The sequence below is a fragment of the Mus caroli genome, unplaced genomic scaffold (genome assembly GCF_978045245.1).
Source record: "Mus caroli unplaced genomic scaffold, Mus_caroli_1 scaffold_15, whole genome shotgun sequence".
NCBI classification, from domain to species: Eukaryota; Metazoa; Chordata; class Mammalia; order Rodentia; family Muridae; genus Mus; species Mus caroli.
In genome coordinates this window covers 22,378,365-22,391,337 of record NW_028227270.1, presented here as the reverse complement: position 1 = coordinate 22,391,337, position 12,973 = coordinate 22,378,365, and the positions used below count along the sequence as shown (strand labels likewise).

The window sequence follows — 12,973 nt, the reverse complement described above, 5'->3', positions numbered from 1 at the left end:
TGTATGGTTGAAAACAGGACTGAAAAGGGACAGAGAGATTGGGAAGGGCAGGGACTACGTAACAGAACACTTCCCAACCATGTGCTCACTGCAGTCACTCTCCAGCACACCAAACAAACAAACAAAAACAGTAACAATGAACATTGCCACCAATAGCAAACAAAACAAACTCTACAGACTCTACATGCCACAGATGTCTTGCATGCTCTTTATTTTACAACCCTTTAGAAAGTAAGATCTGAAAAAAGACTTAGAGGTTGTCACTGAGCTAAGCAGGCGAAGGCTGCTGACCCTACAGATGGTGGAAACAGCATGGCGGGAAAGACTCAAAGCGGCCGCAGGAAGTGAGGACAGGAGCATGAGGAGAAGGAAGAACGGTTGAACAGCTCAGGCAGGCCAGTTCAGTGTAGGGCCCAGCTTTATTCTGAGTGTCAGTTAGGAGTATTTGTATATGTACAGGCTGCTATAACAGAATCACAAATTAGCTAACTTAAATACAGTAGCAGTCGCTCACGATCTGCAGATTAGGAAATTCATGATTAAACTATTGTTGGAATTTGGTCAGGGCCTTCCTTCTGGCTCACAGATATTCCTTTTTGCTGTATCCTCCAAAGGACATCTTTTATGAAGAGCACTACAACTACTCATGAAGACCTGACTCTCCTAATTTAATCACTAAAGTCCCCATTTCCAAATATGATCAGTATGGGAGTCAGGGTCCCTACATGAGTTTTGGGAGGATACATGTTTTCAGACCACAGTAGAAGCTACTGTGGATGGAATGGAAAAGTAGTAAGGGCTGTAATGATTTGTAGCAGCTTCACTTTGGCTAATGAACTGAAAAACAAACAAACCAACCAACCCACTGATTGGAGAGGCCAGGGAGAATGGGCAGACCACATGGTAACCAGCAGTACTGTCAGTGAGCAGGCTGCTAGGGCAGTGGCTGGGACCAGGGGATGGAGGTAGGAGGAAGCATGAGTAGCTAGCTCTTCAATGTATTTTGAAGATACGGAAAACAGGCTGACCTACAAGAGTGGAAGTGAAGTTCACAAGTGAAGGCCACAGTTTCAGAAGGCAGCAGGCAGCAGGCTGTGGGGAGCAGCAGCGGCACAGTTTGGGACTAAGCTTGAACACTGAGTTAACAGCTGCCATTAGACACTAAGGTAGAGATAATGAACAGGCAGTTACATAAATGAGGCTGGATTAGAGGCCAAGGATACAGATTCAGGCATTGTTGACATTTAGAAGACATTTCAAACCATAAGACTGAAAAGAAGAGACGGAGATGGAGAAGTGTGGCCAGCAGGACAGAGCCCAAGGGCTTTGCAGTATTAAGATGTCAGTGAAAAGACAAAACTACTGGCAGAGCAGTTACAAGGAGCCCACACTGGGGTGGTGAATAATGAGTACAGTAACCTGGAAAGCAAAGAAGCAAGTTTGTCAAGATGAAGGGGAGGAAATGGCTGGGACAGACGCTGCCAGTACAATCTGAGAACTAGGAAAAATCACCACAGGTGTACCTGAGGAGGCATTGGCTAAACTGGTGGAGCAAAGCCCTGCCTGCAGAAAGATTAAGAGAATCCTGGAGGAATAAAGTTGGTAATAGCAAGTGCTGACAATTCTGCTGAAGTGGGTCGATTCCTAGGGCGAGAGAAGTACAGTCATTCCCCCCTGAACAACAGTTCTCCAGTTGTTGATCCAACAGAGGGCAGACTGAAGAGGAGGGCAAATAAAACCTGTGTCTAGTAAACATGACTCCGACTTTTTATTTCCTAAGCAATACAGTAAGGATAACAGCCATTAACGTAGAATTTACATTCAGTATTATAAATCATCTAAAAATAACTATGAGAATATGAGAGTGCATGTACGTTCTATACAAATACTATGCCAACATTATAAAGGGGATTTGTACATCTGTAAATCTTGTTACCCTTGTGGGGGGGAGGGGTGTCCTCGAAACAATGCTTCACAAACACTGAGATGACTATAGTAGCCTGTCTGTCTGCTTAGAATGGTTTCATAATGAAAATAAGCCAGACATTTAGTGGTACACACTTTTAATCCCTGCACTTGGGAGCAGAGGCAGGCTGTGAGTTTAGGGTCAGCCTGTTCTACAGTGAGTTCCAGGCTAGCCAGGGGACTACACATTGAAACTGTGTCTCCAAAACAAACCAACCAACAAACAAAAGGAGCAAATGTATAATTCTTATTCATGAGTGAAAAAATGACAAGGGAAGGCCAGGACTGCTCCTAGGCACGGTGGAGGACAAAGTTTATTGTAGATAAGAAGGAGACCACACTGGGACAGCCCAGGACACTCATAACCTTGAGTCATTTGAGAAGAACCAGGTGCAGCAGCCAAGAGGCAAAGGTGCAAAAGGGGCGGGTAACCAAAATGGTGGACAGGTAGGGAGAGACTGAGAGTCTGGCATCCAGGTCTACTTTGTCTTAAGCAGATGAGAGAAGATGGATCCAGTACAAAAGCAGACAACAGGACGCTAAGGTCACAGGCAGGAGACAGCACATACTAACACAGATACTTGTAAGTTCCTGGGGATGGCAGGAGTGTGGACACTTTCTTCACATTACTTCAGTTTGCTTAACAAAGTAGAAAGCTAAGTCATGGGCTTGAAGTGAGGATGGGAGAAGAGACATGAATCTGTAAAAAGAGAAGCCATGAGACTGTCACTTAGTAGTAGAAAGGAAATCCAGGAACACCAGCCATCATGCAGGCCATGAGATTTACATGAGATTCTACAGTTGTACAGTTTGTCCACATACAGGCTCACAGAAGCAAGTACAAAACAAAGCACAGAACTGGTCTTAACTGGGCCCCTGGTTCTGCCAAACAACAAAAATAAGCAAAAAAACAAGGAAGGAGATCCAAAATTCCATGACTAACCGTGGAATTTTAGCTGAGTGAAGGCCATGTAAAACAGAGTGAAAACAAGACAGCAAGTGGCCGAGAAGACAGGGATGGGTGTGGGGTGCTCCACAATCCAGAAGCTGGCGGGTGTGAGGGCCTGGGCGTAAACCACAAAGGCAGGAGTAGAGGTCACAGGGTGGAACACCATGCAAGAGTAACTACAGAAGTGCAAACCACTGCCTGATCTCACTAGGTATTATGTATGGTAGGGTATAAAACGACCCATTACACTCCTGCTGACTTCAATATACAAAGAACAGGTGGTACTAGAAACAAACAGGTATAGGCTGGGGCTTTGGGGAGAGAATAGTCTAAAAGCAGGAAAGAGACTTCAAGTTGTTTTTCCACTTCTAGGAAATATGAAAAATTATGCAAAATCAACCAACTAACTGAGGCACAACTGTGCCAGGTTCCCAGCAATTTAAGAAAGAAAGCCCAGGCACAGTGGCACATGGGAGGCAGAAGTAGGACTGTGAGTTTGAGACCAGCCTGAGATACAGAGGGAATGCCTAAATAATCAGGAGAAAGTAGATGGATAGGAGATGGCGATGGAGAAAGAAGGGCATGTGTTCAGGGGCTAGAGAGCTGTCATAGCATTGTTCTTGCTCAAGACCCAGGTTCCATTCCCAGCATGCACATGACACCTCACAACCTTCTGTCATTCTAGTCCCAAGGGATCCAAAACCCTTTCTGACCTTCCCTGGCACAGGCTTGCATATGGTGCACATATCTGCATACAGGCCAAGCACTCATAAAATAAATAAATCTAAGAAATATTTTTAAAAGAAGAAAGAATATGTTGAAAGGGGCCGTGGAGCTGGCTCAGTGGTCAAGAGCACTTGCTGAGGACCCAGGTTCAGCACCCACAGGGTCACAGTCACAACAATCCAGATCAAGTGGATTGGATGTACCAAATATGTACAATGCATATACATACGTGTAAGCATAACACTCACACATAAAAATAAATAACCCTTAAAGAAAAACACAAAAATATGCTGAAAATTCTTTTTGGTAGGTGGACAGTAAACCCCAGAGGACACAAAATAAAGGTAAGAAGGGTTAAGATGGGGAGGTGGGTGGATAATGCGACTATGAACAGACATGTTACAAATCTGATAAATGAAATGCAGATGAAGGCTGACGAGGAACCAGGAGCCTCTGCAGTTACTGACAAAGACATCCTGATACCTGACTCATCCATCTTGTTAAGAAATGGAAGCTACTATGGTAAAATGGTTTTACTTTAAAATACCTAGGTTGGGTGTGGTGGCATATACCCACATATGGTATATTTAATTTCAGCACTTGGGAGGCAGAAGCAAGAGGATCTCTGTGAGTTCCAGGCCAGCTGGGTCTATGTAGTAAGTCCTAGGCCAGCCAGGATTATACAGAGAGCCTGTGGCAATAAGAACAAGAATAAAGTAATTGAACTGTTTTCCTTTTTATGTATTTCATAATCTGAAAAACCCATTCTGTTCTTGATGATTTATACAAGTAATGAACATGTTTCATTTCAAAATTTCAATTGTTTATTCTAGTGTAATGTGAATTAAGACACTTGAAGCAAATCTGACCACACCAGTTAGTATTGTTGCTGTCTGAAACTGCTTTGCACTACAATGGCAAGGCTAGTATGGACCAGAGAGTAGAAAATATCTATAATCTGCCATGTATGCTCAGTGGACCAAGAACACAGTAGGTGCTTACCTCCTGCACACACAGAGGAATGGGCTTCCACCTCCCAACGCTCCAACTGCACTCTACTCTTCATGGATTCCTCCTAGGCCTCCCTGGGCTACAGCAAACCTGTCAGCCTCTGACAGGGCCTGCGGCATCCTCTGCTCTCATCTCTCTCCACAGCTACTGCACCAGGCAGCTTGCGCTCTTTCCAGCTGAGGGAGCCGTCTTCCATGAGTTTACTGCTTTAACTACTGACTTCTGAAAACCGTGTTTACTAAATATTTCCTTCTCTTGTTAAATACTGGGGTATATGTGTGTCCGTCCAGAGAGTGCTTCACTGCTGAGTGTGTCTGGGTAAGTAGCCTGCAAGCTTCCTGGGAGTCCCCCGTGTCTCCCTCGCATCTCTGTAGGAGAAGCTGATTACAGGGCTTTACATGTGTGCTGGGACCTAAGCCGGCTCACTTTCATGGCAAGCACCTGACCCAGGGAACAACCTCCTAGCTCAGACAGTTTTCAAAAATGTTAATCCCTAATGGAGACAAATGAAAGCTGGCTCTGTAACTCTATGTTCACTTTTTAATGATGTGATTGTCATTACTGTTAAGCATTTGCTTACAGAAATACAACAGTTTGAAACATTCAATTATTTCTCGCCTATAATTTCTTTTGTTAGGAAAGACAAAAGTGTCAGGAAGGACCTGTGTCCTTTCTGGGACAAGCACTTCTGGTGGGCGTGAAGGAGTGCAATGTCACTATCTCATCAATGTTTCAGTCAGCTGTAAAATGCAACCCACCTGCTTGTATGTGGGGTTTGCCTTCCTTCTGTTTTCAGCATGAAATCTTCTATCCTTCTTATGTTAAACAGCTCTAGTCTTCTTGGCTTATTTTCCATTAAGACTTTCATTTATTTCACCAGGAATGGGCTTCATCGAGTATAGTTTTCAATTCAATTACTTAATGGGCCTTTAAACTTCTCTTAAGTCACTAAATTTAATCAAATTTGTGATATCTTTGGTTTTTCCCTTTGCCATTTGTTGGAAAGCATTACTAAGAATGCTGAGCCCACATATTGTTGCTGCGTCCATTTCAGAATCCAGATGTCTCTCTCTATATATTATATATCTCTATGTATACAATTAGATTTCCTCCAGGTAAAGAGGTTTTTGGTTTTTTTTTGTTTTGTTTTGTTTTTTTATTTTTCTAAAATGTGGAAAGTTAAGGTCTGTCTGGTTTATTTTGTAACTTAACCATTCATTACTTGGAGTATGCACTACACAGAAATGTACAAGTAGTATCTTTTAGACAGACAGACCTAGATTCAGAGTCAGGCTTGCATATCTAGCCCTTGTGCAAAATGCATCTCCACCTTTTCCCATCAATCAGGCAAAAATAATTTCCATGTGTAACACAGAACTATGATGATGAGAATTCTGTATAAGAAATGATATATGCCAGACAGATGACTACAGGTCCCTCCTGACACACTACAATGGGAAAGAGCATGATTCAGTCCTCCGTCTCCTTTGTCTCCCAACAGTGGTGCATTAGCATTATGCTGCTTCTATTTATTTCATAAACATTACCAAATTCCCTCAAGCAAGCCTAGCATAGTAGTGAACATCTATTACCTCCGCACAGGGATGATGGCGGCAGAAGGGGATGATCTGAGGCTAACCATGAGCAACAGAGAGGCTGTCTTCAAACAAACAACAGCAGCTTGTAAGCACATGCTAAAGCAAGAGGATGAAGAGTTTAAGGGTTGCCTGGACTAGAGTGAGTTCAAGGCCAGCGCTCATAACTTAGTCCATCCTCAACATGTAGCCTGCATGAGGTCATGAGCTCAATCTCTAACACTACTCACACAGACAGTAACAGCAATAAAGATCAAACCACCACCAAGAGCAGAACAGAGCAGTCCACAACATTAATCCAAGCACTCAGAAGGCAGAGGCAGACCTCTGTGAGAATGAAGCTAGCCTGGTCTTCTGAAAGTGTTCCTGTACGGCCAGGGCTTCATAGAGGGGCCCTGTCTCAAACCACCACCATGAAAAATAAACCTGCTGTCTTAGTTAGGGTTTTACTGCTGTAAACAGGCACCATAACCAAGACAAGTCTTATGATAAACATTTAATTGGGGCTGGATTACAGGTTCAGAGGTTTAGTTCAGTATTATCAAGGCAGGAACGCGGCAGCATCCAGGCAGAGGAGCTGAGAGTTCTTTATCTTCATCTGAAGGCTGCTAACAAAATACTGACTTCCAGGCAGCTAGGATGAGGGTCTTAAGCCCATGCCCACAGTGACACACCTACTCCAATAGGCCACAACCATTCCAACAGGGACATACCCTCTAATAGTGCCACTCCCTGGGCCAAGCATATACAAACCATCACATTCCACTCCCTGGTGTCCATAGACTTATTCAAACACATGAGTATGGGGGTCATATCTAGCCATAGCATAAAAGTACATTTAGTCCAACTTCAAAAGTCCCCATAGTCTGTAGTGGTCTCAACAATGTTAAAAGTCCAAAATTCAAAGTCTCTTCTGAGATTCATCCGACCACTTAACTGTAATCCCCAAAGCAAGGCAGGAAACCAGCTGGGCAAACTCCAAACTCTGCATCTCCATGGATAATGTCAAAGCAGTCTTCAGATCTCCAACTCCTTTTTCATCTGTGTTTAAACTGCTTTCTCCTGGGCTGATTCCACTCCCTGTTAGCAGCTTTCATGGATCTGGCATCTTTAGTATCTTGGGGTCTCCAAGTCAACTTCAACCTCACAACTTCTTGTTTCAATGTCTGAGATTCACACATGATCTTCTGGGTTCCTCGAAAGGACTGGTATCACTTCTCCAGCTCTGCCCTCTGTAGCACCCTAAGCTCAGGTTGATCCACTCCACTGCCATAGCTGTTCTTGGTGATCAGCCAAGAACATCCCCAATACTCTGGGGCCTTCTGCTGCAACTGGGCTTTACCCATCGCCTCTCATAGGCTCTCTTCATGGTGCCAAGCCTCAAATCCTTCAGTCCTGTGCCATTAACTGCAACCGAGGCTGCACCTTCACCAATGGCCTTCCATGGCCTCCAAAATGCCAAGCCTCAGCTGCTCTTCATGACTTCATGTCTTCAAACCAGTACCACCTGAGTGACCCTTCAAGTACAGCAGCAGCAGGAGGTATAGCCTTGGCTATATCTGGAACACAGCTTTTTTTGTGCTCACAGAAAACACTTCCCAGATTTCACCTCTGTGATACTGACTTCCAGGAAGCTAGGACAAAGCTCACGCACACGGTGACACACCTACCTACTCCTACAGGGGCACACCTTCTAATAGTGCCACTCCCTGGTCTGAGCATATACAAACCATCACACTTGCCTTAAGCAAAAGCAACCTGACAATATGAATTCAGAAATTTGAATGATACCCAGCATCTTAATGAAACATCTAAAATGCAGTTAATTGTCTCATGCACAAAGATGTTCGGGGTAGTGATTATGTAACTACAAAAAACAATTAAAAACTCTTTAATTATAAGAAATTCACACAAACATTACACATTCATAAAAAACAAACAATATCACTTATTAGCTTAAGAAAATGCAAGCAGAAAATTACTTATGCAATAAAATCTCAACTGTGTAAATATACACATTTGTAGACAATACAATGAAGGGCTTATAGAAATTACTGTACTCCCAGCACTCGGGAGGCAGAGGCAGGCGGATTTCTGAGTTCGAGGCCAGCCTGGTCTACAAAGTGAGCTCCAGGACAGCCAGAGCTATAAAGAGAAACCCTGTCTCGAAAAACCAAAAAAAAAAAAAAAAAAAAGAAATTACTGTACCATCCTGAAATTGGCAATTTTACGTTTATTTCTCATAGTTATAAAAAAAACTGAAAATGATGATGACGAGAACATTAGTAATTTGTGGAGCACCAACTCCATGTGGACCTGGTTCTGAGAGCTTCCTATGTGAACTCAGTTCTCAGAACACAATCAACTGAGATGATGTAACCTGTTTCACGTTACACTGACAATTACAAAGGGCCTGGCTTAGATGCCCATCCACATGCAGGACAAGCCTACCTTGTATCATAACCTAAGCCATTAGAAGGACACCGATGATTCAAACTCCTCACACTGAGAGCCACCTGTCTCCTTTCCATACTAAGTTCAAATAGTTCCACTGCCACTGACTGCCTTCTAGAAATAAGATGTGAGCCGGGCGTGGTGACGTACACCTTTAATCCCAGCACTTGGGGGGCTGAGGCAGGCGGATTTCTGAGTTCAAGGCCAGCCTGGTCTACAAAGTGAGTTCCAGGGCAGCCTGGGCTACACAGAGAAACCCTGTCTCAAAAAAACAAGAAAAAAAAAATTTGAAGACAAATCCCCATCCTCATTTCTTGTTTCATCTGAGCATGAAGATGCTTGAAAGCCAATATTCTTACTCATCACACCAACTAAAGTCCTTCTAAGAACAGTGCCTAGGATAGATGTGTCAGAGCCACACACACGCTCTGAGAACCTCCCTTCCTAACCTCTACCTGCCTAACCACAGTCCACCCACTCTCACAAACCTCCGTCCAACCGTGGATACACTCCTCTAACCTGCTAGAGCCTTACTAACACTAGCCAAGCAGGACCTCATCTTGTGAGAAGTTTCCTTTTGGAAGGGGCACTGTCCTCCATGATTCTGAAAACATCACCAGTTACACTCTAGCTCAGCTCTCTCAATCTCTGCACATAAGCATTTGGGGGAAGGGGGCCACATCTTTGGCATCTTATACCACATTCTTTTCTTTCTTTCCTGGTTTGTTTGTTTTTGGAGACAGGGTTTCTCAGTGTAGACCTGGCTGTCCTGGAACTCAGAGATCTGCCTGCCTCTGCCTCCCCAGGGCTGACAGTAAGTATATCTGGCCTGGCAAAGAAAGGCAGTCCCCATGCTGTCACCTTCCTCTCTTTCATTTATTCTGGTTACATTTACTTCATGTGGAACTTGACTTGGCTTCCTTAGAACCTGACTTCTTTTCAAAAAAAAAAAAAAAAGCTTGCTAATATGGCTAACAAACAAGAAATTCCTCTAAATATAGCATGTTCACATTTCAACACAATTTAAGAAAACTGAATGCACACAATCACTTTAACGTAAGTAAAAAAAAAATAGTCATGAAAGCAATGACTATAACAATTATTGATACTGGAAATAGTCACAGCTAGGATAATTTTTTTTTTTAGATAAAATTCTATCCTGTTGCTATTATATAATGGCAAAAAGGCTTTTAGGAATGGAGGGAGAAATACAAAAATATTTTCTACAGGTCTTTCAGTGGGAGGATTTCAGTAATTTCTGGCCAGGGCAGGACGGAAAAGCACAAGGCCGAAGCCCTCTTCAGAAAGGGAAGACGAACCACTCACAGTGCAGTACGTGTACACCGACTGAAGTAAAAGCTGAATTGCCAAACCACTATTCACCCACACACTGCAAGTGTCAAGGAGTTTAAAAGAAATCGGCCACCTCTAAAGTAGTATTTTTCCTTTGCACTTGCAAATTTCCACATAGACCAGCCATTCTCTAGAACCAGGACGGAGGGTTACAGGGCAGTAACAAGGATCACTTCTCACCAACTACATTAGTACACTTTCTTACCACACTTAAGTGGGAGTTTCGATAGGGAAACTCAAAACCCAGCAGGCACTTTTGGTATCCTAAAGATGAACACATCTGAGCGTGCACATTGCAGACAGACAGGTCAGTTCCAAATACTGATTTCACCGAATATTTTGCATTTAAGGAGCGTCTTCTCCTTAGGGGGGAAAAGCATTGCTTCCGTACTCATTGAAGCCATCACTGTTTTTCGAACAGGACATACTAAGCTTCTTAATACAATCTCCCCAACTAGTGGACAGCCTCCAACTTCGTTTCTACAGCTAATAGCAGCTGATTCGCGACTGGCATAACAAAGTGAAACTGTAAACAATCCCTGCAAACCCCACGTGATTTAAAAAAAAAAATTAAACCCCGCGAGATCATTTCTAAGAGGAAGAAAGCCTTTCTAAAACCAGTTTGATTGTGGTGGCGGGTCTGTTCCTCGGCGGCCGTTCCCCGTGGCGTGGGCGGACAGAGGCAGACGTGCGAAACCCACAAACCTAAGCAAAACCCGTAGTTACAAACATTAACATTATGTTCACAGGTCGCGAGGCCAGCAGGCCCTCGGGGGAGACGGATCAGCTGGGCTGCAGAAACCAGAGTGTGCGAGGCTCCGGGACAAAGACCGGCGACCTCCGGCCCTCGCACCGTGCGGCCTGACCGGCACCGCAGCGGCTCGGCCCGCCAGCCTCCCGCCACCCCCAGGACCGACCTCCCCGCTCCTGGGGCGCCGCCTGCCCCGTCCGGGACCCGCAGGGCGCCCGGGACCGCAGCTGTTGGGCTTAGAACCGCGCCGTCGCCGGCGGCTCCAAACGGCCAGGCCCCGTCCGAGAGGGCGGACAGCGGAGCGCGGTCCCCTCGGCGCGGCGGCCGGTCCGAGCTCGCTCCGGCCGCTTCCCACAAGCCTCCGCCCTGGCCACGCACCCTCACGCCAACCTACCCGGTCCCACACCATCCCAGAGGCCTCCGGCGCTCGGGCCTTTCTGCCGAAGCGGCGCTGCCTCCCGTCCGGGGCCTGAAATGGCTGCGGAACAAAGAGAATCCGGGCTCCGGCGAGCGCCGGTCCGATTGGCCGGGGGGCGGAGCCCGGCGCGGGAATCTTCGGCGGCGGTCGCCTTGGTAACGGCGACAGGGCTGGGAAAACTGCGGCCTGGGCCTTGCTGGCTTGCGTCGGGCGGGCGGCGCGCAGCAGCGGTTTTCACCAAGCGGGGTCCCGGGGTCGACGCCTCGGCCCCGTGCCCGCCTCACACCCCCTCGCGCCCGCTGCAGCCCCCACAAGCCAGCCTGGGGCTCAGTCGCGGCCTCCGCTGCCCAGCCCGTTGAGTGTGAACGCCCAGATGCAGGGCCCTTCCGGCGGCAGGTGACGTGCGTGCCCGGAGTGCACTCGTGTTCCCCCGGGAGACCGCCGAGCCCAGAGCCTGGCGACACCCAACAGGCCGCTCGTCCCACGGTGGAACTGTTACAGCTTCCCTGGCACAAGGCAGAAGGGTGTGGGCGGGCGGCGGCCCCCTTGATAACACAGGGGCTTCTGAAATGTGCTGATGTAGCACGAAACTACCATATAAAACCAAATGAAATGATTTAGAAAATTAGGTTTACATCTCTAGGTATGTTTTTACTATAAAGCTAGTTCCCTGAGCTTGGAAATAATAAACTCTCCTCTCTCCTTATACAGCCACCTCGAGAGAGGTACTGTAACTTCAAGCTGAAAGTGTTTTAAAATGGGAGAGGTAGGCACTTTTCAAGCCAGTTGCAATAATGGTAATGAATAGATATGAATTATTCTCCCCAATGGTGGCGCACGGGTGGCGTATGCTTTTAATCCCAGCACTTGGGAGGCAGAGGCAGGCAGATTTTTGAGTTTGAGGCCAGCCAAGGCTATACAGAGAAACCCTGTCTTTGGAAGAAGGGAAAAAAATGTTCTTCCCTGCCTGATTACTTTTACACAAACTTACCACGTATGAGTATTTTAAATGTGCACAGCAAGGTAGTCCTTTTTTCTGAGGGTGAGTGGCCAGCGAGAATTATCTTCACATCAGTGCTTTCAATGCCTTAGTGTTACATACTTCTTGTTTAGGCAGTGATTGCTCTCCATACACTTTACAGGTAAAATTGAAGAATTAGGTACCACAGTACCTAATTCTTGAAAATGCTAAATATTTACAACTTATTTATTAAGAAGCTTAACAATCTTCACTTGTAATATTTTTTAGTGTTACAATTACATTTAACTCAAAGTTTGAGACTAAAAGATGGTTTTTTATCATCAGAAAGCTGAATATTGAAAGGGAAAATATTTAAAATTACTAAAATATGGCCAGGCATGGCAGCCCACACTTTTAGTCCCATCACTCCAGAGGCAGAGGCAGACAGATTGCTGAGTTCCAGGCCAGCCTGGCCTACACAGAGAAACTTTGTCTCTACCAAATAAAATAAACATTTTAAAATGTTGATTTAATAGAAGTTGGATAGAGTAGTGTTCTTGGAAAGGGATTTTCTAAGAAGGAATATGTCCTAAGAAAAACAATCTAATGTAAACCTTCCTCCCGAGCAGTTTGGTGGGTCTGCAAAAAAAAATTTACTGCAAGGAAAAATGTAAACAGCTCTTATTTTTATACTTAAAAGCTTTCATTGTGGAGTAGAGACTTGTATAAATCAGATGATTGTGGTAACTGAATCTTACATTGCTGGAGATTTAAAAAATAAAATAGCATT

The 12,973-nt window shown here is 45.1% G+C and overlaps 1 protein-coding gene across 2 annotated transcripts in view; it reads right to left on the bottom strand.

Moving 5' to 3' along the window:
• The window catches only part of Tnpo1 (transportin 1), an 86,901-nt gene extending 75,463 nt beyond the window's left edge, over nucleotides 1–11,438 (bottom strand). The window contains exon 1 of one of the 2 annotated variants that reach the window (XR_015045373.1): nucleotides 11,199–11,437. Coding sequence is in view for 1 of the 2 variants with exons in the window: in XM_021179911.3 (XP_021035570.1) it covers nucleotides 11,199–11,213 (15 nt within the window). In the remaining variant the exon portion in view is untranslated. Of the gene's footprint in view, nucleotides 1–11,198 lie in introns of both variants that reach the window. The other variant, XM_021179911.3, reaches the window with a different exon arrangement.
• Nucleotides 11,439–12,973: the final 1,535 nt, after the last annotated feature.